At 37.6% G+C, this 27,992-nt stretch overlaps 1 protein-coding gene across 2 annotated transcripts; it reads right to left on the reverse strand.

The window, feature by feature from the left end:
• Positions 1-66: 66 nt before the first annotated feature.
• LOC118812364 (sodium- and chloride-dependent GABA transporter 2-like) lies at positions 67-27,978 on the reverse strand. Of its 2 annotated transcripts, none has more exons than XM_036577327.1 (16): positions 27,799-27,978; positions 27,103-27,310; positions 25,545-25,679; positions 24,520-24,660; positions 23,388-23,499; positions 22,325-22,387; positions 18,564-18,693; positions 16,309-16,443; positions 10,101-10,204; positions 9,888-10,012; positions 8,358-8,470; positions 6,985-7,122; positions 5,279-5,381; positions 4,244-4,344; positions 3,418-3,558; positions 67-1,578 (listed from the first exon to the last, which is right to left on the reverse strand). In XM_036577327.1, the coding sequence occupies exons 2-16, from the start codon at positions 27,293-27,295 to the stop codon at positions 1,408-1,410; spliced, it is 1,905 nt and encodes a 634-aa protein (XP_036433220.1). In that variant the 5' UTR covers positions 27,296-27,310; positions 27,799-27,978; the 3' UTR covers positions 67-1,407. The 2 variants fall into 2 exon arrangements, with proteins under 2 accessions (XP_036433220.1, XP_036433219.1); XM_036577326.1 differs by having other exon boundaries at positions 22,325-22,390.
• Positions 27,979-27,992: the final 14 nt, after the last annotated feature.

Consider the following 27,992-nt stretch of genomic DNA (forward strand, 5'->3'; position numbering starts at 1 on the left):
TCAGTGCAAACTGACATAGAAAGCATGCTCATTTGTACTAAAACGTTTTGACTTTTGACAGGCACTGTGCATGTAAAGAAATCATGAATATTGAATGAATGGATATTAAATGAATGATGAATCCTAAACTATAAGTACCTGACATTTTCAGCAACAAAAAATGGACAAAAATATCAATTTCTGTGACACAAAAGTCTGGATTTAATAGTAAAATACATTTTGTTCTAAAAAGAAAAAAAAGCCCTTGAGCTCCACAAAAATACATATTTATAATATTACAACTAGTTATACTTTAAAGTTTGCACAGCAGTGCAGCATAGAAATAAAACCCATACCTGATTAAAATATGACATGTAGGCACCGAAACTGTTCTATACAGCCAGAACTGATTCTGATACCATATCATACTATGTAAGTATCTTTCAATACCAACTCTTATTACAGCTGTAGTACTTGCTGGCTATTTGTTAGCAAACCCTGAATGTGGGTTTGTATCATTTTTGTCATCTGTCAAATGACAATGCTCAGTCTGACAATGTAAAGTCTCATAAGATGACATTAATGTAAAATCATGATACCTGTTTCACCGATACAACTATTATCAACACTTATCAGGTGCATCTCTAACTATAACTACAAGATATATATGTTAAATGAGTTAATAGTGTAGAGGCAAAAGCCAAAAGAGAGTATATAAACAATGACAGTTGCATCTCAATGCTAAAGTGAAATTAACCAGCAACAAAGTCAAACCCTGAAAAATGCTAAAGAGATGGATGAGGCCAAATGCTGCATCTGCCCAAAAGAATGAATCTAGGACAGGGGTCTGCTTGTATGTGCATGTGGGCATTTCTCGGATTGTTTTCTAAAAAACATTCTTATAAAATTGAACACAGGCTAAAGCTTTAGCATTAGGTAGACAACAGTTGCTAAGTTAGCCCAGTTAGTTATAGCAACCTTAATTGATAAATAAACGCACTAAGCCATTAGGTCAGCTACGATACAGAAGTTTTAGTTTATGCCCTTATTGGTTTCTAGATATCAGATACAAATTGTTAGCAATAAAAGCACAATGACTAGGTTCAAAAGTTCAGAGACTAGGCTTTGTCTGAAATCTCCTTATCTGCTTATAGGAACATTCAAAATGTGAGGTTAGCTAAAGTGAACAGATTGTAGACTATTATTAAAAACAATATCAGTTAATGACACCGGTAAGCCCTTTCCCCGGTAGGCAAGGATGAGGTTGAGGTTGTGCTCTCTGTAAAAATATTGTGCGGACCACTGCTCTAGGAGCAGAATTTTAGGAGACGGTCACTATGTGAGGCTGGTCTTGCTTGAGGTTTCATGAATCCACTGAGGTGCTGACACGGTGAGGTGAGAGGCTCTCTGGCCATGTCCTCCTCCTTCTCACACTTCATTAGTGTCCTCTGTGATGGCTTTCTCTGCCTCTCCACCTTTATCTCCCCCTCTGTGGAGGAGCCTCTGTCTCTTAATGATGACTCGCTTACACAGTGTCAGCCGAGGCTTGTGTGGGCTGGCCTGCTGCAGGTCAGGCGATGGGGAGATCTGACCAGGACCCTGGAAAAGGATGGGTGGAGCAGAAGAAGAAATGAATGCATTAACCCTTAGCTCAGTTCAGTTCAAATTTTGTGTCATTTAATGTATTGTTATGATAAAATCTCACATCTCTAAAGTGGTAACTTTACAGGAGAAGGAAAAAACATTACTAACTTTGGAAGTTCATGGAAAAAGCGTCAGCAGCTTCTCAAGCATTTCTAATTGTCTATTCATGAAATTTTAACACACTGTAAAGGGCAGCTGACATTATCGAACTTATATATTTTTATTATATAAAAAATATATAAATACAAAACATAAAGGCCCAATCCCATTTCACCCTTTGTCCCTACCACTTAGCCCTACCCCTTTGTTTTGCTCATTCACCCACAAATGTGAGTAATTTTTCATTACAAAATTATGATAACCTTTGTATTATTTTAGTTTAACGTTGTTTCAATGTATTATGGTCCTTTTCTTTATAACAAGCATAGAAAGTCGCTAATAGTATGCTGATGTCTCGGTAGCTAGTTAGCTAAATTTCCTGTTCCATCTTTAATGGTGCAGCAGTTACATTCTGGCACTTCATTTAAGGTGGAATGGGAAAATTCAAACAAGAAGCTGGCGAATAGCTGACTTCTGCTTAATATCACCAAAGAATAAGGGGTGGGCGATAATAAATAATTGTCGCATCCCCCCCTCTTTGAAGGCATATAATTACCTATATTTAACTAAAGACCAGCAGCGAGGTTGCTGAAATGCTGCTCCTCTGCTGCAGACTGGCAGGGTCACCTACAGAGCACCGCTAGTGGCCTGTTAATGAAGTAATGTTCTTTTTTAGTTTTTTTTTAGTTTTTTTGTCCCATTTCGTAGGGGAAGATTTCAACCACTACCCCTTGCAACTCCGTTCCAAGGGGCAAGAATAAGAAATGGGATTGGGCCAAAGGGAGAGCGGGGTTGGTTGGCACAGTTTTCTCTGCCATAAATCACAGGCATACCGTAGATTAGGACAACCCACCTAGCAGCAAATGAGAAAATGGGAGCTGAACATCTTAGCTGAAGAAACAGGCCCTTTTAATGTCAGAAAACATTTCCTGGAGTAAGTGCAGTCATTAATAAATTCATGTTGTGCACTTGTGCCAACCAGCCCCAACATGGGGTTAGTTGGCAAATGTTATGAAGATGGTTGGACTATAATTTTAAAGAATTAAGCAAAAATAAATAAATAAATAAATAATAATAATAATAATCAGAGCTTTATTCATTTGAAACAAAACACAAATACAAACATTAAATGGCAACCTAATAAAATCTCTGAATTAATGAAACATAACAAATGTATACATTCTATTAAGTAGACGTGCAGCATATAATGTAAAAAATATCTATATTTGTGACAATAGTCTGACATTTGGGTACATTTGCTAACCAGCCCCCAAATCAAGATGCCAACCAACTCCAACCACATCAGGACATAATCCTGAATTTACTAGTATATATATATATATATATATGCAAATCTGATTGCCACTAACTAATGAGCATGATATGGGGATGGTTGGCACAATGGTGGTCAACAGGGCAGTCATTTGTACATTCCATTTCTGTGATAGCTCCCCTTACTAACACAGAAGTTAATACTGTGCCAACCAACCCCTGTGCCAACCAACCAGGTTTTCTGCTATATACCAGTGTACAGTACAACAAAATGTGCAAAATAAGTCTTAAGAATCTTAAGACACTGGCATCTACACAACGGGGGGGGCTGTATGAAAAGACTACAAATGTCACAAAGAATTTAAAACATAAGTGATAATCAACAGCAATGGACTTGCTGGATTTGCTGCATAGTTCACTTACCCTTCTGAGAGATATCAGTACAAATGCAGGAACACAGAGCATTGGAGTGAGGGTGAGCAGGGCAGCTATCGTGGACCCCCAGCTGGGCCCAAAGTTGGAGTTAACTGGACTACTTACAACAAGATCATACAGCAGTGTGGCCTGGTGTAGCAGTATAGAGAGAAAGAGAGAGAGACAGTGTAAGACAAGGAATGGGGTTTGAATGGAAGACAAACAACTAATAGTTGTTTACACAACTAGTTTGGAAATATACAAATTTTTTACCCTAAATTTAGACAGTGAGTCAAGACATATTGGTGTCTGAAGTTTGCTTCTTTAGTTGTGCACTGGAGCTCTGAGGCTAATGTAGCTAACAATAAATGGATACCCCAACAGTTAACATTGCGCAAACTGAATCCCAAGTGAAGTCATCACACAGTTTCTTCATATTGTGTCAAGTTGTGTCATGTTAAGTAATCCCAAATAGGCTTCTATTAAGTGGTTTCTGATAATTTGACATAGCTAATTTGACAGTTATCTAGCTACCAAATAGTAACTAAAAATTCCACACGTTTTTTAGGTTTATACATAGCATTATGTCCTATAGTGCCAGAAAGCATATATGCAAGTCTTCATATGTGATGTTTTGGGCATGTAGTTTGCACAATGCTAATTAGTGAGCTATAAGCTTTCATGCACATCTTGGCTGATCAGCTACTTTGGGTTGCCTTAAAATGCATTTCCCACCTACTTTAAAGATCCCTGTTTTTACATCATGCATGTTTTATCTTCAGTAACATTGATAGAAACCCAAAAATAGTAAGATGGGGGTGAAATTCTGACTCACTCCGCAGATTAATGGGGTGATGAAGAGCCAGCAATACTTCAGCACAGGCATGGGGGTGTATCCTATCATGTCCTTGATGTTGTCATAGAAACGATCCGCACCTGCAGTGCCATCCTGCTTATTAATTTCCTTTGTTTCCTCATTTTAGTTAATCAGAATCATTTCAATGAAAAAAGACTTTGACACATAGCATTTTGATGGCCAGCCTCTATGAACATGACTGTATGCCACTGTGGATTGAGCTTTGAGTGGTTTGATGTAAAATGGTTCATTATAGAGAAACATACAGACTTGGATTTCTTTACATTAGTGCTAATAGGAACTGCAGGTTGCGATGTTGACAGCTCAAATATAGCCATTTAATTTCCTATCTAAAACGACCAGTGAACTTACATGTTGCCTTTTGAGTTTTTATATGTAATGTTAATAATAGTGAAATACATTGCCTTTGGGTACTACTTTAGAACGCCTTGTGTCTACCTCTCCACCATGAAATAATGAAAGAAAAATGTTTTAAGGCAACATCTTCTCTCAAAACTTCTTTAAGACACTGTCTCAGGCATCAGGCAACACATTCATAACAACTTCATGAATAATTGTGATGTAGCTTTTAGAGGCTTTAAAATCCTTGATGGTGAAGGAATCTGGTTCCTATCACATCCACTGTGAACAATTCTGACTCAGTAAGTTTCTCTAGCATGAAATGACTTTATATCAAACTACTCTGAGTGACTTTGTTTATATCTTAATGATTTAACAATGAAAAATGCTACAATATTGGTGAAATTCCCCTTTTTTAGATATAGATGAAATAGTACTTTAAAGGTGAATCACCATTAGCATCACAATTGAATCCAAGACTCCATGATTCATGTTCAAGAAACTAGCACCAAGTCGAACATACCTGTACTGTGGAACTTCATACAACATTTTTGAATTCATAAGCATGTAGCAGGTTTTATATATATATATATATATATATATATATATACAGTAATATACATTCACATATAATCCCTCTCTTCAGCAGCTCACCGTACACCCAGGCAATGACGATGGTTTCAAAGCAGGCGATGTAGAGCAAGTTTGTTCCGCTTGGACCATATGTGTCGATCAGCACAAACAGGTGGATCCCACCCTGAAAGAGGGACAAGGGGACAGCAGAAACAAACACATAACGGTTTCGTTGTGGTTCTCTCTGCCTCTTTGGTCATTTGATTATCATGTTTTTCAGTCATTTGGCTATCAGCAAAAAAAGTTTACTTCATTTACTGCTATGAGTGTAACGATATGCAAATTTACGATACATGTGGCCATTTTGCATCGCAATTTGATATATATTCAATGCAGAAATAGAGGAGAAATGCTAACATAACTTTCTGATTGATTGACTGATCGATTAAAAAAAACATTTACAATTACAAATCGATCGATTGTTCGGTAATTGCCTGGTAATTCTCACTTTGCGTTTCTATATAAATCATTGCTCTTACTTCCTGGCTGAAATGAATCAAAGAGGGGATTTTCTAACGTGGCTAATCACTCCTTGAAAAACTCTCAACAACCAAAAAGTGGTGCAAATCTTAAGCTACAAACATCCTTGTGGAGCAGGGTTTTTTTTTCGCTCGCTCAGAATTGCCAAGATGAATGTGAGGATGGTTTTGCTTATTCAAGCTCAAGTTTGCACTTTCCACTCCTGATCTCAAACAGCTCAGCTAATCAGCGATACAAGGTAGGCTAACCAAACCTATAGCATAGTTTGTCTTTTCCAGTTCTGAGAGCTGTGCAGTGGAGTGTTTATTTTTTTATATTCATGGTTATCACTTTTAGATTGTGCTCAACAGAACTACAGAAACCATTCCCTATATCCTGAATTTTATAAAAAAAAATCTAATCGTATTCGTATTGAGTACCCCCGCATTGTGACAACCCTCTTTTCCCGTTACCTCAGAGGTAGCTGATCAACCAAGACATGGTACCTGAAGTTTGCTTTAGTGATCATCTATAATCATCTCACATATGCTTGCTTATGTGGGTCTATAAAAACAGACAGAAGTTGGGGGCTTGGTTGGCAACAATGAATACAATTTATGAATCAATACATAGTTTCACTTTCAAATACTTCTATAATGTTGTTTGTTTTGTTTGTTTTAACACAGAACAGTCAAAATGTCTCCACATTCACAGATTATGACATTCAGAGCTATAGGCAAAATGCAATATTGTTGTTCAAGAGGTCAGTCATTTTTATGGCACATTCTTGTGAGTTCCCTTCACAGAACCAGAACACTGCCAACAAACCCCTGTGCTAACCAAAAGGTTCTCCTCGTTGCACAGCCACAAACTGTAGGAGCTGCCAGAATGAAGCCAAAGATTTTTGTACATTTATCGATTTTGTAGATAACAATATACAGTGTATTTACAGTATACAGAATATACAGAAATCACAAAGTGAGTCTATTTGAAGTTATGAAACTGATCCTGATGCAATTGTGTGATGATTTAGGCATGCAGTTTGTACACTGCTAATTAGTGGGCTTTAATTACTCATTAGCTACACAAGCCTTGGAGCTCCAGTGGAAAATTAAAGAAGCAAACTTCAGACACTAAACATGTCTTGTCTGAGCGAGCATTCGGGCCAGGGCGGGGAGGGCTATCACTTGGTTGGTAATGTAATAATACAGCCAAGACCAAAAGATATGCAGCAGACAGTGTTATTCTGTCTCTCTCTGTCTTAGTACCCCGGTGACGAGAGGAAGGCCCAGCAAGAAGCAGACCACAGCGATGACCAGCACCAAAATCTCTCTGCGCCTCGGCTTCCTCAGAACTCCAGGGAACACATCAGTGAGCGCCGTGGCCAGACTTTCAACACACACAAACTGAAACACACACACAATAATTTTGACCTTTGCAATACTGATATTGTGCTAATATGCTGAATTGTAGTTGCAATCGCAAGTATGCTGCAATACAGAGGGAAACCCTCAGGGCCTTCTAGGCCTTAAGAGAAGGCTAAATGATTTCAAGAAGTACCAAAAATATATATTTGTAACTTTTAGTTCATTTTTATTCAATAGAATCATCATTTTATTTAAACTCTGGAAGTATTACAGTACCACTCTTGTCTCATTGTTGATAGGAATAGAATACAGAATATAGAATATAGAAAAGGAATAGAAAACGTGGTCAATCATTTTAAAGCAAAATGTTAATTTTGCCTAGAAACGGCCACTCAATTGGTCAAGGGTGTTTTATCAAGAGTCTTTAGCCAATACTTGTAAAGGGATCATTCTACTGCATTGGTTCAAAGTCAGAGTTGAAAACTATTCAGATTTGTAACTGATTTGGACTTTAGACTAAAATCCTTTTGGTTCTCATGACTCTTGACCTAAAGTAAAGGATTTACCAAAACAATCATCATTAATGTTTCAATAGTGCCAAAGTTAGCTAATTTTGAGATGAAGTATGTTAGCCAGTGCATGACTAGCAAACACAGCTTTAAACAGTTTTACACTCAAAAAATCATAATATTTTACATTAAAACACAAAATGCTTGCTTAATTGCAGAAAATATGTTTCTCTAGTGACAATTCTCAATGTTATACACTGATTTTCAGACTTGGGGACATAAAACAATGGGATGCAGTTTCACTTCCTGCTCTGAAATGCAGGGGTGTGGCTAAAATAAGGCTCCACCAATGGACTAAAACTCTTTGTATTTTGGTAGTGACATTAAAACATGGAACATTTTTTTGAATGATGTTTTCTTAATTAAACATTAAACTCATTGTCAATCTTAATCTTTCAACTTATTACTATCTCAGTTAATGCCTTGGGTTTAAATAGATTATAATGCATTCTCATAAATATCTAATGTCTGAGTATGTAATTGTTTGTTGTTTTATTTTTTTTTTACTAAAATTTTATAGAATTTTTTGACCCTCCAGACAGTTTTGCAGAAATATATCAAAACAAAAACTTAAGTATTTAGCTAAAAAAAGCACATTTTACTGTTTAGTTCTGGTAGTAAAGCAAAGCCCCTGCACTCCTAATAACAAAAAAAAAAATAAATAAATAAAAAAACATATAGGCCTACAAAAGCAAGTAAATGTACCTGACTGTCCAGTCCTAGGAAGAGAATCATTAGGAAGAAAAGGAGAGACCATAACTGAGGGCTTGGTAAGAGAGACAGTGCCTTGGGGTAGGCTATAAAAGCCAGGCCTGGACCTGCAAGACAGTTCAGTTCATTACAAAAATGTCCAGTCATTTCACTGAAGATATTTAACTGATATGACAGTTACTTTCTTTGCATATTGATTTGACACTGCTGTCCTTCCCGAAACAGACTGAATTCAACACTATCCACAGAGAGAGAAATAACCACAGGATTAAGTTAGCTTCACTCTTTTAAACAGAGAGACAGGACTGATGTGTTGGTTTGAGGTGCCATCTGGTGGTGAGGGAAGTGAATTACTGGGTTTATATTCAGTTCATTTTCCAGTTATTAAACTATTCATAATGCTCCTGTCATAACAACACCTTGTATCTCAGAAATGAAAAGAAAGATTTATTCTTAACCATAAATTTACATGAATGTTTTAAACTCTTTTATTTCTTTATTATTAGTCCATAGCAGCAGCATAACTCGGATCTTAAGGCCCCAGTGAAAACATACATAAATGAAATGAAATACTGGGTCTGCCCATATGAAAATTACTTTTAATTAATAAAATGACAATGTCTGTGTAGTCTAACTCTCTGGTGAAGTACAGTACTGTGCAAAAGTCAGAGACCACCCTTTATTTATTTAATTTCCAGTCAAAATGGCCATTAAGTACAAGTCATTCATTTTTTTAGAAAAAACAGGACATTCCAAAACTTGAGTTCAAAAGATTATTGATACAGAGAGCCCTAACGTCCGTGCAAGACCTGGTAGACCACCAAAACTGTCACCATCAGATAAACAGTACTTAAAGCTTTCAATGTAGAGAAAGAGGAGAAAATTAAGCTCCACTTTTGCTTCAGATCTGAAAAAAATCCACAGGTGTTTCTGTCCATCCTTCCACTGTAAGAAGACAACTCAACACTATGAGTCTGAAAGGATGTGTAGCTGCCTAGAATGTGTTACTGAAAAAATTAAATAGACAAAAAAGAAGGAAATTCACAAGCCAAATAAAGAAGCTGCTGGTGTTCTCAGAACAATAGACTGACCATCCCAGAGTCCAGACCTCAACATCACTGAATATGTTTGGGATACTTGAATCTAAGAGCGGCAAAATGCAACTAACTTCTAGGCCGTAATAAAGGCAAAGGCTAGACACAGTAATTGTATTTACTTGCTGAAGCTTCTGTGTTATTGTCTGTTAAATATATGTTTTCTGCTTTTTTTCTCCTTGATGCTGAAAAATCACTTGTACTTAATTGCTGTTTGGTCTGGAAATTAAATAAATGAAAGTGTGGTGTCTTAAATCTGTATTTTGACCTAGATCATTCTGAGTCATGGGCATACTATTGTGTCAGAGTCTACATAAGGGGAACATTAATGTTTTTGGTGGTCTCAGACCCCTCTCGGATGCTACTGGCTCCCCTGAAAAAACTCAGTCATGAGATTTTGATAGGACATTGAAAATAATGTAATGTCTACCTGATCTCACTATGTTCTCCATAGGCAAGCTCAGCTCGTGAGACATGTAGCCAAGGATAGAAAAGACAGCGAAGCCAGCAAAGATACTGGTGCCGCTGTTCAAAGCGCAGAGAGCTATGCAGTCTCTGAGAAGAAGATATAGAAGATACAAAACTATATAAATATAAAATCGCATACAGAAATACACCATGAAGATGACAGAGAGTCACTGACTTGTAGCAGTTGTTGTGGTATTTGTTATAGCTGCCCAATGCAGTGAGGACACCCTGACACACAGCATAAGAAAAGAACACCTGGGTGCCTGCATCACGCCAAACCTGGGGAGAGAGAGAGAGAGAGAGAGAGAGAGAGAGGTCAGCTCTCTTTAATAACTAGCTCTTATAAACTAGCGTCTCGATCTCATCTCGGTCTTGACCTCATATGCAGTCAGTCTTGTCTTGATGTAATGTGGACTTGTTGTCGAGGACAACCAAGTGTGACATCTTCATCTGAGGTAACTGGAAGCTGAGTTATTACTGAATATCAACAAAACCAGAATAAACAGAATAGAACAGTCCTTTCTCGGCATCAGTGGTTTTCAAACAACTTACGGCCTGCACAAATGACCACAGAAGTGTCCGTGGCCCACAAGATTTTCCAATCAGATTGTCTTTTTTCTGACTCACCTAACGTGAAGGCTGACTTGGCAGCTACCGAGTACTGGATGTCAGGCCTAAGAGAGGAAAGCTGCAAATGGAGTTCTGACTCAATTCAACAGCATTAGATACATATTCACTATGTTAAGTCTCTGAGTGACGGTGCAAATTGTCAGGTTTTAAAGCTTCGTTTGAAAAGACTCCTGAGCTAACAGCACAGAGCTGTAGTCTTGTTTTCTGTTCTCATGCATGTAAAGCCCAGTGCTGCTACTCACTGCTGTATTGCCTTCATTTTGGTTATGTTTGTGCTAAAAATATAAACATAATTAGCTCACATTTTGTCAGAATAATGAATGAGATCAATGTAAATATTATCTATTATTTTTGCAAATAATCAACAAAATTTGACCTATTTAAAATTGCAAATCTCTGTTGTGATCGAAAAAAAATTGCAGTACTACTGCAGCCCACTGGGGGGTCCACAGCCCACTGCTGTATTTGTTTAAATAAAATCTGTTGGTTGAGGATCTAATTGATCTTTCCAGGATGGCTTAACTGAATGTTTGTTTGTTAATGTTCATTGGTTCCAAAGTTCAAACATACCCTGAGTACAGATCAGAATGTCATTATTGTTTTCATTTAATATTAAAAATGGATGTAATTTAGTTTATGTTCGTTTGACTTTAGATGGTGGTTCTAAATAAGTTTTAAAGAAGAAGAAACAGAAATAACTTTACTGTTTGTTCCAGTTACTTTGCAAAGTTTGATGAAGACTATAATATAATATTAATTGATAATATTTCAAGCTATATATTATTAATGTTACATTTTCCAAAATACATCATTATCGTTAAATAATATCATTAAGTACAATGCATAATTAATGATAATGAATGTACAATTCAGGGTTTATATATATTTATATATAAACTCAATGTGTCTCGGCCTGGGTCTTGACTCAGACTCAGCTCTAGAGGTCTTGACTACAACTGAGAAACCTGTAGAGCACCAACAATGAACATAATGAAATTCATATCCAATTCACATCTAAAATGCCTCATGTCTAAAAAGCAGTGATCAAATCTCGCTGATCAAAGGCATAACATTTACTATTTTTTTTCACCATGTCATCACTTATTTTTGTTCCCAAAATACGTTAAACTATGCATAAACCATCCGTTGATGTTTTGGAATGTGTCGTTTTTAACACTATTAAGTTATAATTGAATAACAGTTATTATTATGAGATGTGATTCCCAACTTTTGAACAGTAGCTCATAATAAACAGATTTGAATGCCTCAGTGTTTTGACAACACTGTAACTTGATATGGTTATAAGGTTGAGTGACACAGAGAGAGAGAGAGAGAGAGAGAGAGAGAGAGAGAGAGAGAGAGAGAAAGCAAAAAAGAGAGAAAGTGAGAGAGTGAGAAAATATGAGAGAGAGAGAGAGAGAGAGAGAGAGAGAGAGAACAAGAAAGAGAAAGACAGCGAGAGGGAGATTGAGGGAGGGGAGATATTACAGTCTACAGGCCACAGCAGGTCAGCACCACATCTGCTTATCATTTACAAAACTGCACAGCTGGCAGCCTCCCATTCTCTTTCCTTAGCCTGTTCAATACAGTCTCTTCTCTCTCTCTCTCTCTCTCTCTCTCTCTCTCTCTCTCTCTCTCTCTCTCTGTTTTTGTGTGTTTAGCTCTTTGTGGGGACCAACTATGAAACCAACCTGAATATTTTGTTGTTGTGGGGACAACAGACTGCTGCTTTTTGAAAAATATATGCCCATTTTGAATTTGATGCCAACAACACGTTCCAAAAAAGTTGGGACGAGGGCGTGTTTACCACAGTGTTTCATCTCCTCTTCTTTTAACAGCACTCTGTAAGCGTTTGGGAACTAAGGAGACACTGCTGTAGTTTTGAAAGTGAAATGTTTCCCATTCTTGTTTGACATAGGATTTCAGCTGCTCAACAGTTCGGGGGCTCATTTGTCGCATTTTTAATTTTATAATGTGCCAAATGTTTTCAGTGGTGACAGGTCTGGATTGCAGGCAAGTCAGTTTAGCACCTGGACTCTTTTAATACAGAGCAATGCTGTTGTAATATATGCAGAATGTGGTTTTACATTGTCTTGCTGAAACAAGCAAGGCCTTCCCTGAAAAAGACGTCATCTAAATGGCAGCATATGTTGCCAAAACATGTATATATCGTTCAGCAAAAATGTTGCCTTCACAGTTGTGCATGTCACCCATGCCATGTGCTCTAATGTACTCCTATACCATCATGAATACTGGCTTTTGAACTGGGCACTGATAGCAAGGTGAGTGGTCTTTAGCTCTGAGGACACAGTGTCCGTGATTTCCAAAAAGAATTTCAAATGTTGATTTGTCGGACCACAGGACACTTTTCCACTTCCCCTCAGTCTGTTTTAAATTAGCTCTTTGTACTATTTTCAATGAAATGTAGGGTTTAAATGATCTGCACATCATTGCATTTTGTTTTTATTTACACATTTACATATTTTGCACAACGTCCCAACTTTTTGGAAAAGGAGTTGTGTTATTATCATTATTAATGTCATTTTAGTTAGTTTACATAACAACACCTGTCTAATCTCATAGAATTACATGCACAAGTATTTACAACAACAATAACAACAAAATCTCTCTCTCTCTGTCACTCATTCTCTCTCTCTACTCTGCGGTGGCCTTTCGTCTGATATCCAACAAGTAAATTCTTGTTTACCTCAGATAGAATTCATCCTTTTATACAGAAGATCCCCACCACACCCTTCCCTTTGCCTTTTCCTCCTCTTCTTGTCAGCTGCAATTATATTGACTTGGGAAGCGAAACCACATGGAGAACAAAGAGCAGCTCCTTCCACAAAAAGCATGCTGTTCATGACTAGCGTGGAGATAAAGATTTCTCCCATCAAGAACTGTAAGAAAGAGGATGTTGTGTGGGTTTTCAGTGTTTGAAAAACTCAAGACCACTCTAATGTGAAGGCCTGTGGTCTCCATGTGAGTGCTCCTCTGTCAGTATACTACACACACAGCTAGAGGAACAAGCCCTGCAGCGAAGCTGTAGCTGCTGGATTAAGAAACTCTGAATGGTGAGTAGCCACAGGAACAAAATGAGCCTTATTAGCAGCCACAGTGTCTGACCTAGGAAGTCAATGAGGGGGGAGTGAAACACAGGCTAGTTCCACTGTGAGGTCAATGTTCAGTGGAATGGAATGTGTTGTTCTTCTTTTGAGCCTGATTGTAGCTCTAGTTTGTCCTCCTATGCTGCAGTTACAGCATCCACTATTCTGGGAAGGTTTACTCTAGATGTTGGAACATCACTATGAGGGTTTGATTGTATTCAGCCACAATTGCATTAGTGAGGTCAGGTACCGATGTTGGATAATTAATCAATCAATTAATCAACCTGTATTTCAAATTCATTTTAAATACTCATTTTAAAATGGGATTTAATTAATTTACACTAAAACAAACTGAACTACATGGACAAATTAACATTGAAATCAAACAAGATTATTTTAAATTTAAAGAGCAACTAAGAATGAATTAAGAAGGGAAACAAGAAAAATAAATAAAACCAAGATATATTAATTAAAACCAGTTAATAAATTTCAGCTTAAAAGGATAAACAAGGCAAACTAACATTTGAAGCAATTAAGTAAAAGGACTGTAAAAAGTAAACAGACTGTAAAAGTTAATAAACTAAAAATGAATAAATAAAATAAAATAGACAATAATAGAATTAAGATCAAGTAAAAAATACCATTTTAAACAGTCAAATAAAAAGAAAAGAGTAAAATGATTAGAAAAGACCATAATAATAAAATGAATTAAAAATGAGAACAGAAGAATTTAAACTCAACTAAAACAGTTACAGACTCTCTGAAAGTGGCTGGACATGAAAAGTTTAAAGTGTTTGAGTGACACCAGCGAGCCAAGTTTTAAAGCCTCCTGCGGTGAATTCCACCTCACTGGTGCGCTGTAGCTAAAAGCAGATTTTCTCAGTTCAGTAAAAACTCTAGGTACCTGACAGGTGATCCAGTCACCAGAGTGAGTCTAATATTCACCATTACCTTTATTTATAGAGATCACAGATGAGATATAAGCTGGCATATGGCCGGAGAGTTATTTATAAATAAACATGAGCAAGTGTGTTTCCTGTCGTGTTGCTAATGAAGATCAACCAACTTTTTCATGCAGTCTGCAGTGGTGAGTGTTATAAGGATAATGATAGATTGAGTCAATGATAGACTGAGTCTAGTGGTTTGGTTACTGGTAGACACATATCTATAAACTACATCACCATAGTCCAGGACTGATAGTAAGGTTGCCTATGTGACTCTTTTTCTGCTATACATGAGCAGACAAGACTTATTTCAATAAAGGAATACTAGCTTCTGCCTACACTTACTGACCAGTTTATTAATGTGAGATTTAAAAGTGAGTTTCTCATCCAGCTAAATGCCAAGAAACTTATACTCTGTGACTCACTTGATGCTGGATCCTGTCAGGGTAGTAATGCTCACAGCATTAAAACCAATATTTGGAGAACAGCATAAACTTTGTTTTCTTGGCATTTAAAAGTAATTTGTGCTTGTACCAGGCAGGCTGTAAGGCATTAACTGAGAACTGGAGTTTTTCAATTGCTGTTGGAGCAGATTCGGCTGAACAGTTTAAAATCATGTCATCTATGTACAAGTGCTCTTTGCAGTCTGAGGCAGAGGTGGCGATATCATTTAGATATATGGTAAATGAAACTGGACCCAGGATTGAGCCTTCTGGGACTCCTTTGGTTACAATAATTAAGTCTAACAAAATAGTTTTCCCCTATGGCAGGGGTGCCCAGTCCTGGTACTGGAGATCTAACCCCCATCTAGCTAATCTGTCTGCCATCTGTTTGTCCATCCACTGTTCCGTTATTTTGTATGAAACTCACAACATGCAACTAAATGCATCTCGCACAGTGTAACTTTGTCAAGCCAACTTACTGTTCTTCATTACTGTCTTCAAATTATAATTATTCAATCTTTTTTGAACCATTTAAGCTAGAACCACAAAACTTTGCAGGGTCATAGAGCCTATATGCAAGTAGTGTGCTTATGGTTTTAGGACCGATAGCATATTGCTGTTGTTGGAAGAAATCCTTGTATCTCCAAAATGATAACTTTACAGGAGAAGGAAAAAACCTACTTTACTTTTAATGTAAGTCAATGAAACCAGACTTTTTCCATGTCATTTTGGGTCATTTCTTTTAGTCCATTCATCATGAAATTTACATACAATGTAAAGTGTAACAGGTATTTTGAAATTATATCAAAAACTGAAAAATGTCAAAAATGGAAAGGTTTTCAAACAGCGTTCATTTAAGCACAAGCAATGGCCTAGCAACACCTTAGCAAGCAAATGCGACACCAAAGCAACAGTCTAGCAACACCTTAGCAACCACCTGGGATACTACAGCAATGGCCAAGCAACACATTAGCAACCACCTGGTATACCATAGCAATGGCCTAGCTAGAATACAATAGCAACCTCATAACAACACCATAGCTACTACCTGGATTTACTATATAAACCCAGTTATGTTATCAAAAACAATTCAACAATCGTCTGCAACCATTTTAACTTTGAAGCATCATTAACAAGAGAGGTAAGCACAGTGTGTAAATTCAAGCAAATGTGAACGTGCTGTGAGGATGAATGTCTCTAAAGCCAGTAAATTTAAACAGGCATCTGATGTATTTCCAAGCACACAAATCTACACTTACATCAGGGTTGGTGAGTTTGGAGATGTCAGGGTAAAGGTAATAGGCAATGCCCTGTCCAGCACCAGGGAGAGTGACCCCTCTGAAGAACAGGATCAGCAGCATGAGGTACGGAAACATAGCTGTGAAATACACCACCTTACAAAGATACACAAACACTATTATGTCATTACATATGTTGGACAAAAATGTACTGATTTGAAAACAGGCATGACGTACAAGACCAATAAAATGCTCCTGACACGTGAAGTGTTTTTAAACAAAAACTCTAGGTTTAATTTTTTTAACTATCTCCTCAGTAATCTCTCCAGAAAAATAACTAAATAATATCCTGATAAAATAAATACCTTGTACGTAATGGCTGTTTAAACTGGAAATTATATAAATGAAGGGTGGTCTCTGACTCTTGCATACTACAAACCTGTTCCCAAAAAAGTTGGGATGCTGTGCAAAATGTAAATAAAAACAAAATGCAATGATGTGCAAATCATGTAAACCCTATATTTAATTAAAAATAGCACAAATACAACATATCAAATATTGAAGCTGAGATTTTTTTGAAAGTATATGCTCATGAAACATGATGTCAGCAACATGTTTCAAAAAAGTTGATTCAAAGTTCATAAAATTCTCAGGAGCTACAAAAGACTAGTACAGCAATTGCTCTATATATAATTGACTATTTTAAATTAAATATAGGGTTTAACTGATTTGCACATCACTGCATTCTGTTTTTATTTACATTTTGCACAGTGTCCCATCTTTTTTGGAAATGCAGTTATACTCCAGATACTCACATACATACATTAAATATGGGACAAGCTCAAGTTAACTAATATAACAAGTGGTTTCTCCAAATTCAACACAAAATGCCACTTTTACTGACTACTGCAGTCTCAGAATTATAAAACCCCCTGAATAGAGTCCATCATAAGAGCACACATTTACAAATCAGGTGTTGTCTCAAGCACAAGGGCTTCATTAGTTGCATCAGGTGTGCTTAAGACAAAACACATGAAATACCTGGACTCGCAAGGAGGTTGTAGACTGTGAAAATATGGCTAAGTCAAATCTAAAAGAGATCACTGCCTTGCACAAACAAGGAAAAGGGTACAGAAAGATAGCAAATGCACTAAACGTTCCCAGAGATATAGTTGGAAGTATAGTTTGGAAGTTAAAATTAAAGGAACACTACCTAGGCGTGGCAGACAGAGGAAGCTAGCACTGGCTGCCACCAGATTCCTGCGGAGGCAGGTGGTCAAAAACCCTTGAGTGACCGCAAAAGACCTGCAGCAAGATTTGGTGGCAGCAAGCACTGAGGTATCAGTTTGCACAGTGAGGTGCATACTACACGCTGAAGGTCTCCATGATTGAATTCCAAGCCATACACCTCTACTGACCCAAACGCACAAGAAAACTTGACTCCAACATGCTCAAAACCATGAAAATAATCCACAGAAGATTTGGGATTCAGTTCTGTGAAGCAATGAAACAAAACTGAAACCTTTTGGGCTTATGGATCAAAAGAACACCCTGACTACAGTGAAGCAAAGCAGTTGCTCGGTGATGCTCTGGGCCTGCTTTGCTTCCTCTGGCACTGGAAACCTACAGCATTTGGAGGACAAGATGGATTCAATAAAGTGTCAGGAAATCCTAGGAAAAACGTCATGCCTTCTGTGAGGAAGCTGAAGCTCGAGCGTCACTGGGTTATCCAACAGGACTGCGATCCTGAACATACCTTCAGAAGAAGTCCTGGAAGATTCTGGAGTGGCCGTCACAGTCGCCTGACTTGAACCCCATAGAAAATCTTTGGTAACATTTGAAGAAGCCAGTTGCAGCTCGCAAACCCAAGAATATTAGTGAACTAGAGGCCATCGGCCATGAGAAATGGGCTAAGATTCTTCAGGAACGCTGCCAGAAGCTGGTGTCTGGCTATGCATCATGTCTGCAGCAGGTCATAACAGCAAAATGTGCTGCATTCAGTAATAAAGATGCTTATATTGAAGGGGTTGAATAATTCTGGTACTGCAGTAGTCATTAAAAGTGCCATTTTGTGTTGATTTGGAGAAAACACTTGTCATATTAGCTTGTTGAGCTATTTAAATTGTTCTTATTTGATTGGTTTAATGCAAACAGCTGAAAGCAACTGATTGCAACTGTATATAATGCATATGGGACATATTCTTCTGTCTACACATATTGATAATACATATTAATGTAATATATGCAGGATATACTGTACATATGTGCCTACTGACCTTCCCAGTGACCTTCACTCCTTTCCAGATACAGAAGTAGCAGATAGTCCAGACCAACAGGAGACATCCTGTTAGATCATAGTGTGGCAGGCCCAGGGAATCATCACTGGTTACCCTCAGCACCTGATTACTGAGAACACACACATAATAAAAAAAGAAGAAAAATTCCAGGGAGAATTCACATTATGAGCAGGTGTCCAATGAAATGAAATCAGTAATATTTTTTGGAAAGAAAACCACAGAAATGGCATCAATGGGAATTGATTCAATTACCTCAAAGGAAAATATAAAGTGCAAGAAAAATGTAGAACTTGGATCATTCAATGTGTTGCACATGCACATAACATGTATCACTGCTGTCTGGACAAACCTTTTTTTAACATAGTTTGAAAACACCAGCACTTTTAATTGTGTGAATATTCAATGTGGAATGGACCAGTAGGAATGCTTCAAAATGACTTGAAATAAAATCTTGCACTGTTATGTAAGTCATTAATAACTAATAATTATTAATAACTAATAATATTAATTACATGAATATACATTTAAATGTATTAACGTTCTCCTTCTCCTGTAAAGTTGAAGATACAAAGCTTTGTTCTTACAGTGACAGCATGTATGCACAAGTAATATATATTTACTAAACTAAATTGAACTAAAACTAAACTGTTCACAGCTTAAATACTTGTACCTCTAACACTCATTGCACATCTTTTCTGTTATCCACAGATTATTTTGTATGTTGTGTATGATATTATATTATTGTATTTTGTACTTGGCAAATAAAAAGCCTCTGATTCTGTAATCAACACGCAACTGTTACTCCATGGAGGCTGATATGGAGCAGTTGAAACTGAAAACTTCCCAAATTCGGTGTTCCCTGATCTGACATGAGCAAAGTTAGAAAAAAATGCCGCTGCTGCTTTATACAGTTTTATGACCTCCATATGTGGCCTTTGCACGCACATGGGACGTAAACACAAACACTGGCATGATGGATGCATGTGTTTTACTTCTAAAGTTTAGTTCTGAGGGGCTCTAGTCGACAAGGATAAACATGCTGTTCTCATCCAAGAGAGCCATTTCCCAACAACATGTGCAGCTAGGGATGTGTCAGGCGGGTAGGGAAGCCAAAATGAAATCCCTGCCTCTGAAAAAAGAAAGATAGAGTCTAAGAGAACATTTGGAAAGAAAGGAGTACAAAATCACTTGGGGAATTGCTCGGTGTATAGTTTCAACCCACTCTGTTTTATGTGAGAGTGGGGCGGCAGGGGTTGGGGTTGGGGGGTGATGTAGGCATGTACAGGCGTGTTAAATCTTTCTATGCCTTATATTGCAGGGATTCTTTCCCACATGTTGAAAGAACAAAGTTCATATTAATCTGTCCAAGACTTAAGGGAGTTTCCTTGCTTGAAAAATGTCTCAGGAACAGTAATTGTAAAGGAAAAAGAAGAATGCTCTTTCATTCAATGTAGCAAGATTTTCGTCCACATTATTTTGAAGCCATGTTCACTGACTCGCGGCTTAACTTGGACTCAAGACTTAACACTTGGAATTTAACACGTGTAATTTCAGTCTGAACAAACAAAACTGGTTAAATTAAGACCACCAACGTTAATATGGTAAATAAATAAAACTGTTTATTTCCGACCTTACGTGAAGGCCAGTTTTGCTACAGTCATGCACATTCAGAACTGCAACGCTGTTCTCCCACAGCTCACAGCACCATCAGGTTTAATACGGCTTCAGATAACAAGCTGTAATGCTGGGTGAATGAATAAGGTTTATTAAAAAGACACTAAAAGGGTAAAATTAACACCAGACCAGGTCAAAAACCAAAAGAGCAAAACATGGTACATAGGATCAGACAAAAAGAGTTGTAAGGAAACAAGCGAGGGTCTAAACCAAAAAGCAAGCAAACCGGTAACCTTAGCTAAAGGGGAAAATCCAAAAAACAACAATAATAGGCAAAATGGGGTCATAACAGGAGAACTAACAAATGAGAAAGGCTCGGTGCACACTGGCAAAACAGGGTCAATACTCTGCAACAAATGAAACAGACAGGTATATATGTGAGAGGTAACAGGTGAAAGCAATTAGAATTCTGATGACTGAGATCTGATGACTAGTGGAGATTGTCTGGCTGGGTCATGTGACTGACTAATGCATCTTGGGAGTTGGAGTCCGTAAGAGAATAAGTTTGTCTTAGAGCCGGGAAGCATGACACAAGCCTTTCATTACAGAAGAACCTTAAACTTTATGGACAGAACACAGCATTACATATAGAAAATGCACTGTTTAAAAGAAACAACTTGAAATGTTAGCTAGCATCCGAGACATTGTAGAGAAGGAGGAGACAGTTCACTGGTTTGAAAATGAATGGGAAACCGTGTAACGTTCAACGTAGCATCTGTTTATGCGGAAAATCTCGTCCCTCTCGGTGTAGAGAAATGTGCATGCACAGTAGCCATAACAAAGCTGAAAAACATGTTTTTGTGCATTACAAACCATTTATGTTGTTTTTGTCAGATTTAACTGGTAATTTCAAATATGTTTCTGAAATGAAAGACTGGAAACAGCTGCCATTTTAGCTGAACTTGTAGGTTAATCTGCTTGAAGTTTTAGTAAGCTAAAGATCACATTTCTTGAAAACTTAGTACAATTTCAGCTAGATTAGATTAGCTAGCATTTGTCCTACATTAACTACACACTAGCCAACCGTTTCAAGTTGTTTTGCCTTTTTCCTCCAAACACAGTATTCACTATGTGTAGTGCTTCAGTTCTGTTCTCCAGACTGAAGGTTTTTCTATAATGAAAGGCTTGTTATGTGAAGGCCCGTTTAGTGGTGTTAAACGAGATACTCTACTAAAGACTCAAGGCTCACAACCCAGAGACTTGAGACGTGACTCTACTACTTGCATGAATCATTTTGTGAACATCTCTAGACAATGCTGCTATGACATGTCAATACTGTAGTGTGTTTAAGAAACGTTTGCATTTCGGTTTTAGGTTGGTGTCCTTCAGCATTTATTCACTGGGTTTATTTTGCTGAGGACTCTTATTATAGAGGGTGGGGCTAGGAGCCACCCCAGAGTGTGCATGAGCAGTGAGACAAAAGAAAAACTCTGCTAAAATATGATGTAGCTGTAGCCAACAACAGCTGGAAAATAAAGCACTACAACTTGTGCAAAGGTTGTGTCTCTTTTAATAGCAGTGAACACTACAATACTATTCATCTCAAATCAACTGTCTTCAGTACATTATAGTTTTTATTGTGAATGCATACTACATTTATTAAGCACTTAAAAAAGTGATGCATTGAATTGACATGGCTTAAATCCATACATAATTTCCAAATGAATAAAATATATTACATCAACACAAATTTTCTTTTTCTGTATACTTTTTGGCAATAATTGTGTCAAATCATGATACTGATCTTATCCAGAATATCCCACTGCATAGACTTTGTATTGTTGAGTGTTGAGTGTTGAGTGTTGACATGTTGCTCATTGAGTTTTTCTAATGCTTGCAGGGCTTCATAATAATTCTTAAGAACAAAATCACATATTTAAGTTTTAAACAACTTCTCCTATCCCTTCTGTGGTGTATTGAGGCAGGTAATAGTGTTGTGTAGAAGCACAAGCTAGCGAGAAGAACACATTCAGCATTATAAATGATTGCGGTCAATTACTGGAGAAAAGCATGGCCACAGGAAAGCAAACAAGAGGCAAATGTGAGGAATTTCATGTTGTACTTACAGCCAGAACTCCTCCTCTGGGGAAACAACTTCATATGGCAGCGTTTCAGAGAAGCTGGAATTGCTGCTGAGGGAAACAACCACACTTAAAATCTCCATAAATCCAGGCTGGAAAAAATAAAACAGTTACTTTCTTTCCCTTTTCTCTTTATGAGTTAATGTCCCATTGAGGCATATAATATACAATAGATTTTGTCATTAAAATGAATTAAGGGCTTAATATTAGACATAAAATTGATATGTTACAAATCATTGAAATGAAATGACCTTCAATTGTTAACTGTTAACATTCATTTGAAGCTGTTTACATCTTTAGTGAGTGAAGTGTAAAGGAATCATAACTTGTTTTACCCATACATACTTCAGAGGAGCAAATATAACTAGACAATTGGCTTCACTTCTTTCATGGTCAGCTGTGCCTCATTGCATAATTCTCAAGAGAGCTAACAAAAGGCAAAAGATCTAGAGTTGATTGTAGGTGTGGTATTTGCATCTAGAGACTGTTGTTATTGTCTCTCAACATGAGGATCAAACTTACCTCTTAACTTCACACTACCTTGTATTCTAAATGATTTAATCAAAATTCTAAGTATTTGGAAGTTATTAAATGATAAATACACTATATGATATAAAAGTATGTTGACACCTGACCATCACCTCTACATGAGCTTGACTGAATAAACTGTTCGCATTGATTTACCAGACTTTTAGCAACTCTTACAACTAGCTCCTCAGTCAGAGTTAACCCTGCCTATAGAGTAAGCTGAATTGTTTATAAATGATAGGTGCCGTTACTTATCAGTTTCATATTGTAAATATTCACATATTTTTTTCTTTGTGACATGCCTCTGCAATCTACTGTTCATCTTACAAAGTGCTTGAAAGCTCTAAAGTGTCATTTTGTCATTTTATGCATTTGTTTGCAAAATATTTTTTTATTGGATAAAACACTGGTTATAAAGTTTTGAATGGTAGTGTTTATGTCAGGTTATTTGAAAAACATCTTTTTATGAGCATTTTCATTTTGAGCTTTACTCCATGTTTTCAGGTGCAAGACTATTTACCTGTAGTTGTCGATATCATAGCTATCAGTTACATTATAGAGGAAGGACCAGTCAGAGTCTGGTCTGTGCAGGCCTGAGGACAGCAGGCTTCGGTTGAAAGTATGGCAACTGTCTGTGGACAACGTAGAGCAAAAGTCAGAGTTGAAATCTTTCAGTGGGATGACAGCAAATTGGAAGGATAGTGTGCTGTCCCTGCCAGTTGAAGGGCAAATATTTAAACCTTTCAGGTTTCCTAGATTAGCATTGAGCCATTGTGTGTAGATCATAATGCAGATCACTGTTCATCAGCCTTTTGAATAGGGACAAACATGTACCGGCGGATGCACAGCAGAAAGATTAATATGAACAATTATAAAATGATAAAATGGGTACTTCTGGTCCTGAAATCTAGCTTAGCCATGTTCACAGCTTTACATGCACGCTTAGGACTGCATCACAACAACTCAATTCTGTATTAAGTTACTAAAACTGTTGTGCTGTAAATGGACTGTTATGCTGTGCACATGGACCCCCGAGTAGATAGATGAAGTAAAAACCCAGTTTTGTTTAAAATAAGGGAGGAAAACTTATCAGGCTAAAGGCTAGATTTTAGCTAACTAACAGGCTAAAAGCTAGCTAACAGGCTAAACCGCTCCTTCACTAATATGTGTTAGGTTTGAAGTACTTATTGAATAGTTCACTGTAAAATTGCAACAGTAAAAGTACATAATAAGTTACTTGAATGTTTTACATGTTTAAAATGTCTGTCTTCAATGGTTACACCCAGTGTACTTTCCGCTAACACAACACAGGAAATTACACTGAGAAGCTATTGGAAATTAGCATTTGCAGGGATTGCAGGGATAATTTGGTGAGCAAAGACTACTTATAAGGCAAAGGTTTATGCAGAAAACTCTATTTTAATTATTATAAAAAATTTACATGTTCATGAAATGACAATGATGGATGACTGAAAGTTTTTGTACTCTTTTTAGCTAGGGCTGGGAGTCAATCCCCCCCCCCAAAAAAAAAGCTAAACCATACACTAAACATAAAAGTGTTAAATTAAACTGAATATGAGATCATTTAAACATACTAAATTTCACTTAAGTGCTGAGTAAACTACCTCTACATGTAATACTAGGTACTGTACCTGTGTTCCACACATGGTCGCAGGTGGTCCAGGGCAGGCTGCTTCGGAAGCAGTTGAAGAAGTAAAAGACATCCCAGGCCAGAACCACAATGTAGTAGATGTTCAGGTAGATGACTATAACCTGAGAGGCAACTCCAACTCCTGCAAATACCACACATGAAGTTAGCTAAGGGGGAAACTACTGCTTCTACATAGTTAAAGCGATAGTCCATTGCAAACTCAAATCTAGTCCAAATATTAGCCAGGCTTTGGTGCCCAAAGTTTGCTTCTTTTATTTGGGTTAAGTTAATGTAGCTAACAAGTAATAGAAGCTTATAGCCCACCAATTAGCATCGTGCAAACTGCATACCTAAGTTGTGCATTTTTGAAGATAACAGATACAGATAATAGTCCTAGAGTGTCAGACACCACATAAGCAAGTCTATTTGAGAGGAAATTGAGCCATTTGTTACATCCATGTGACTTTTATGTGAATTTATGTACCGAAACAGTCATCATTTATTTTTACACAACCATTTTCCAACTTCTCTTTATCCCTTATTATTAAACAGGTTGTTTTTGTTGTTGTGCCTTTAAGACTGATGTATGGAAATGACGTCTGTTCTGATTGGCTGTCCTGTATTGTGCCTCATTGAGTGCAGGTTGTAGCATTCCTCTAACTTCAACATGAATGGATAAGGATAAACTGCTGTAGGCCAAAAATCAGATATATGTAAAAATATTATCACAAAAACGGTTTTGAAATTTTAACCATGTCTACATCCTCCATCAAACTCATTTAGAAGAAGAATTCATTCCTGCCAAGATATGAGCCCTTTAACAATCCAGCATGGTCTTGGGCAAGGTTTCGGCATTCAGGCACAACTCTAACTGGTATACATAAACTTGCATTACTTGATAGCTGCATTGGCCCCCAAGCTCCAGTGCATTTTTGCCAAACTATCATGTAACACCACCTCACATTGTTAAAATGAGGCACCATTATGTGTCTTTATAAGACATTTTCTTTTTAAGACAGAAAGTACCTTCAAACATAGGACAGATTTTCCTCCAGGCTGTGATCCCTCCTTCACTGGTGTATTGGCCCAAAGCCGTCTCCAGGAAAAATACAGGGATGCCGCAGAAGATGAGGAAGACAAAGTAAGGGATGAAGAATACACCTACATTTAAAAAAAAAAATTAAAAATCAAGACCGGCTCTAGTTATATGGAAGGTTTTAACTGTTTAATGTAATGGTAATGACATTATTTCTCACTCTCATAACATGGCAATTATTTTCATAGTAATTACTGAAAAATAAGCTTAAGGTGAATGACTGAACGATAAGACCACAGCTTAAGAGGCTAACGGAACAGATCTTGGCAAACCTAATAAATATTCATTATTTCTCAGTTAAGGAAATAACATCTGCAGACCGGCTTAAGGGCTTCAGACAACAACAGCTAAAGGGAAAGGAATGTATTGTTTAATAAAAGTGCATGATTGACTGTGTTTGGACATGCTCTTCATCATGAGGGTTTCAAAAGAACAAAGAGAGCCATTGATGGATTCAAATCCTGTTCAATGCTCTGGGTCAAAAGCTGTTTTCTGATGTGCTGAACCTTAGATATTAATCCCCTCCTTCAACATTCCCACCAAACCCTACAAACCTAAGACAAACACTTTTGTTTTTATACCCTGCCAGGGCATAGGGGTCATATATGCTTTACACACACACACACACACACACACACACACACACACACACACACACACACACATACATATTGTTCAACAACCAAAAATATCCAGCCAATAACCTGCTGTGGATCATTCTCAGTACTGCAGTAACACTGATGTGGTGGTGGTGTGTTGGTGTGTGTTGCACTGGTCTGAGTGGATCAGACACAGCAGTGCTGCAGGAGTTTCTAAACACCTCAGTGTCACTGCTGGACTGACAATAGTCCACCAACCAAAAATATCCAGTCAACAGTGTCCTGTGGGCAGCGTCCTGTGACCACTGATGAAGGACTAGAGGATGACCAACGCAGCAGATGAGCTATCGTCTCTGACTTTACATCTACAAGGAGGACTGACATGGTAGGAGTGTCTAATAGAGTGGACAGTGAGTGGACACAGTGTTTAAAAACTCCAGCAGCACTGCTGTGTCTGATCCACTCGTACCAACACAACACACACTAACACACCACCACGTCAGAGTTACTGCAGTGCTGAGAATGATCCACCACCCAAATAATACCTGCTCTGTGAGGGTCCATGGGGGTCCTGACCACTGAAGAACAGGGTAAAAGGGGGCTAACAAAGTATGCAGAGAAACAGATGGACTACAGTCTGTAATTGTAGAACGACAAAGTGCACCTATATAGTAAGTGGAGCTGATAAAATGGACAATGAGCATAGAAACAGGGAGGTGGTCATAATGTTATGCCTGATCGGTGTATATACATGCATATGCATGATTCCAATCCCAACCTCAAAAAAATTGGTTTTGCTCTTTCAGTTTTAAAAAGATGAAACATGGAGCTTTTACTTAAACACACTTTACAAAGTCAGGAGCATGGCGTTGGTGCTGAACATACACACCTCCTCCATTCTTGTAGCACAGGTAAGGGAAGCGCCACACGTTGCCCAGGCCTATGATCTCTCCAGCCATTGACAGTAAGAATTCAGTCTTGTTGGACCATTTCTCTCTGGGCTCTGGTCTACTGGGCTGATACTCTTTGTGAGAGTCCGCAGCTGGCCCATTAGGAGTGTCTCCTCCTCTGCTCTCCTCCATAATGCCTGTCTCTCTCTTACACACATCACAAGTCACAATGCATTTATCTCCTTTTTGTTTATTTATATTGAAGCATCTGCCATGCAATAGTTACAATAATTAATGTAACCTCATTATAATAAATCACTCTCTGTTACAATGAATGCTGACGAATAATGATCAAAACTTTATTAGAGTTATTTGTATAATTAATTCAGTTATGGTGAATTAATAAGCAGCATATATAAAGGAGAAGACTGAGCAAATGGGGATGGCTCAAATCGTAAAGTGTCCATAAGTGTTATAAAATAACAAGAATGACCGTTATTAAGGACTTCAGGACTATGTCTGAGTGCTGCAAACGTGGCTTTAAAAGTGCAACGCTTCTTCCAAAAAGAGTAAAAATGGCTGCATGAGTAGAAGCATAAGAGGCTTTGCATTAACATTTGGCTGCAAAAATATATATATATATATATTTACATTTGCAACATGAACAGTAAGATGGACAGAGAGTGCAGACTCACCAGAGCGTTCTGTCCTGAGTCCCTGTAAGTGTCAAAATGAGCGTCTGAAGTCAAAGTCCTCTAGTCGTTCTGAGGAATGCACTGGGAATCTGCGTGCGAGCGTTATTTCTTTTATTCCTATTATCACCACCCGTATTCCGACAAGCCCCTACCCCTTCGCTAGAATTGGCCAATAGTTTTCTATCAATTTTTCC

Source organism: Colossoma macropomum, unplaced genomic scaffold (genome assembly GCF_904425465.1).
Source record: "Colossoma macropomum unplaced genomic scaffold, Colossoma_macropomum, whole genome shotgun sequence".
Lineage (NCBI taxonomy): Eukaryota > Metazoa > Chordata > Actinopteri > Characiformes > Serrasalmidae > Colossoma > Colossoma macropomum.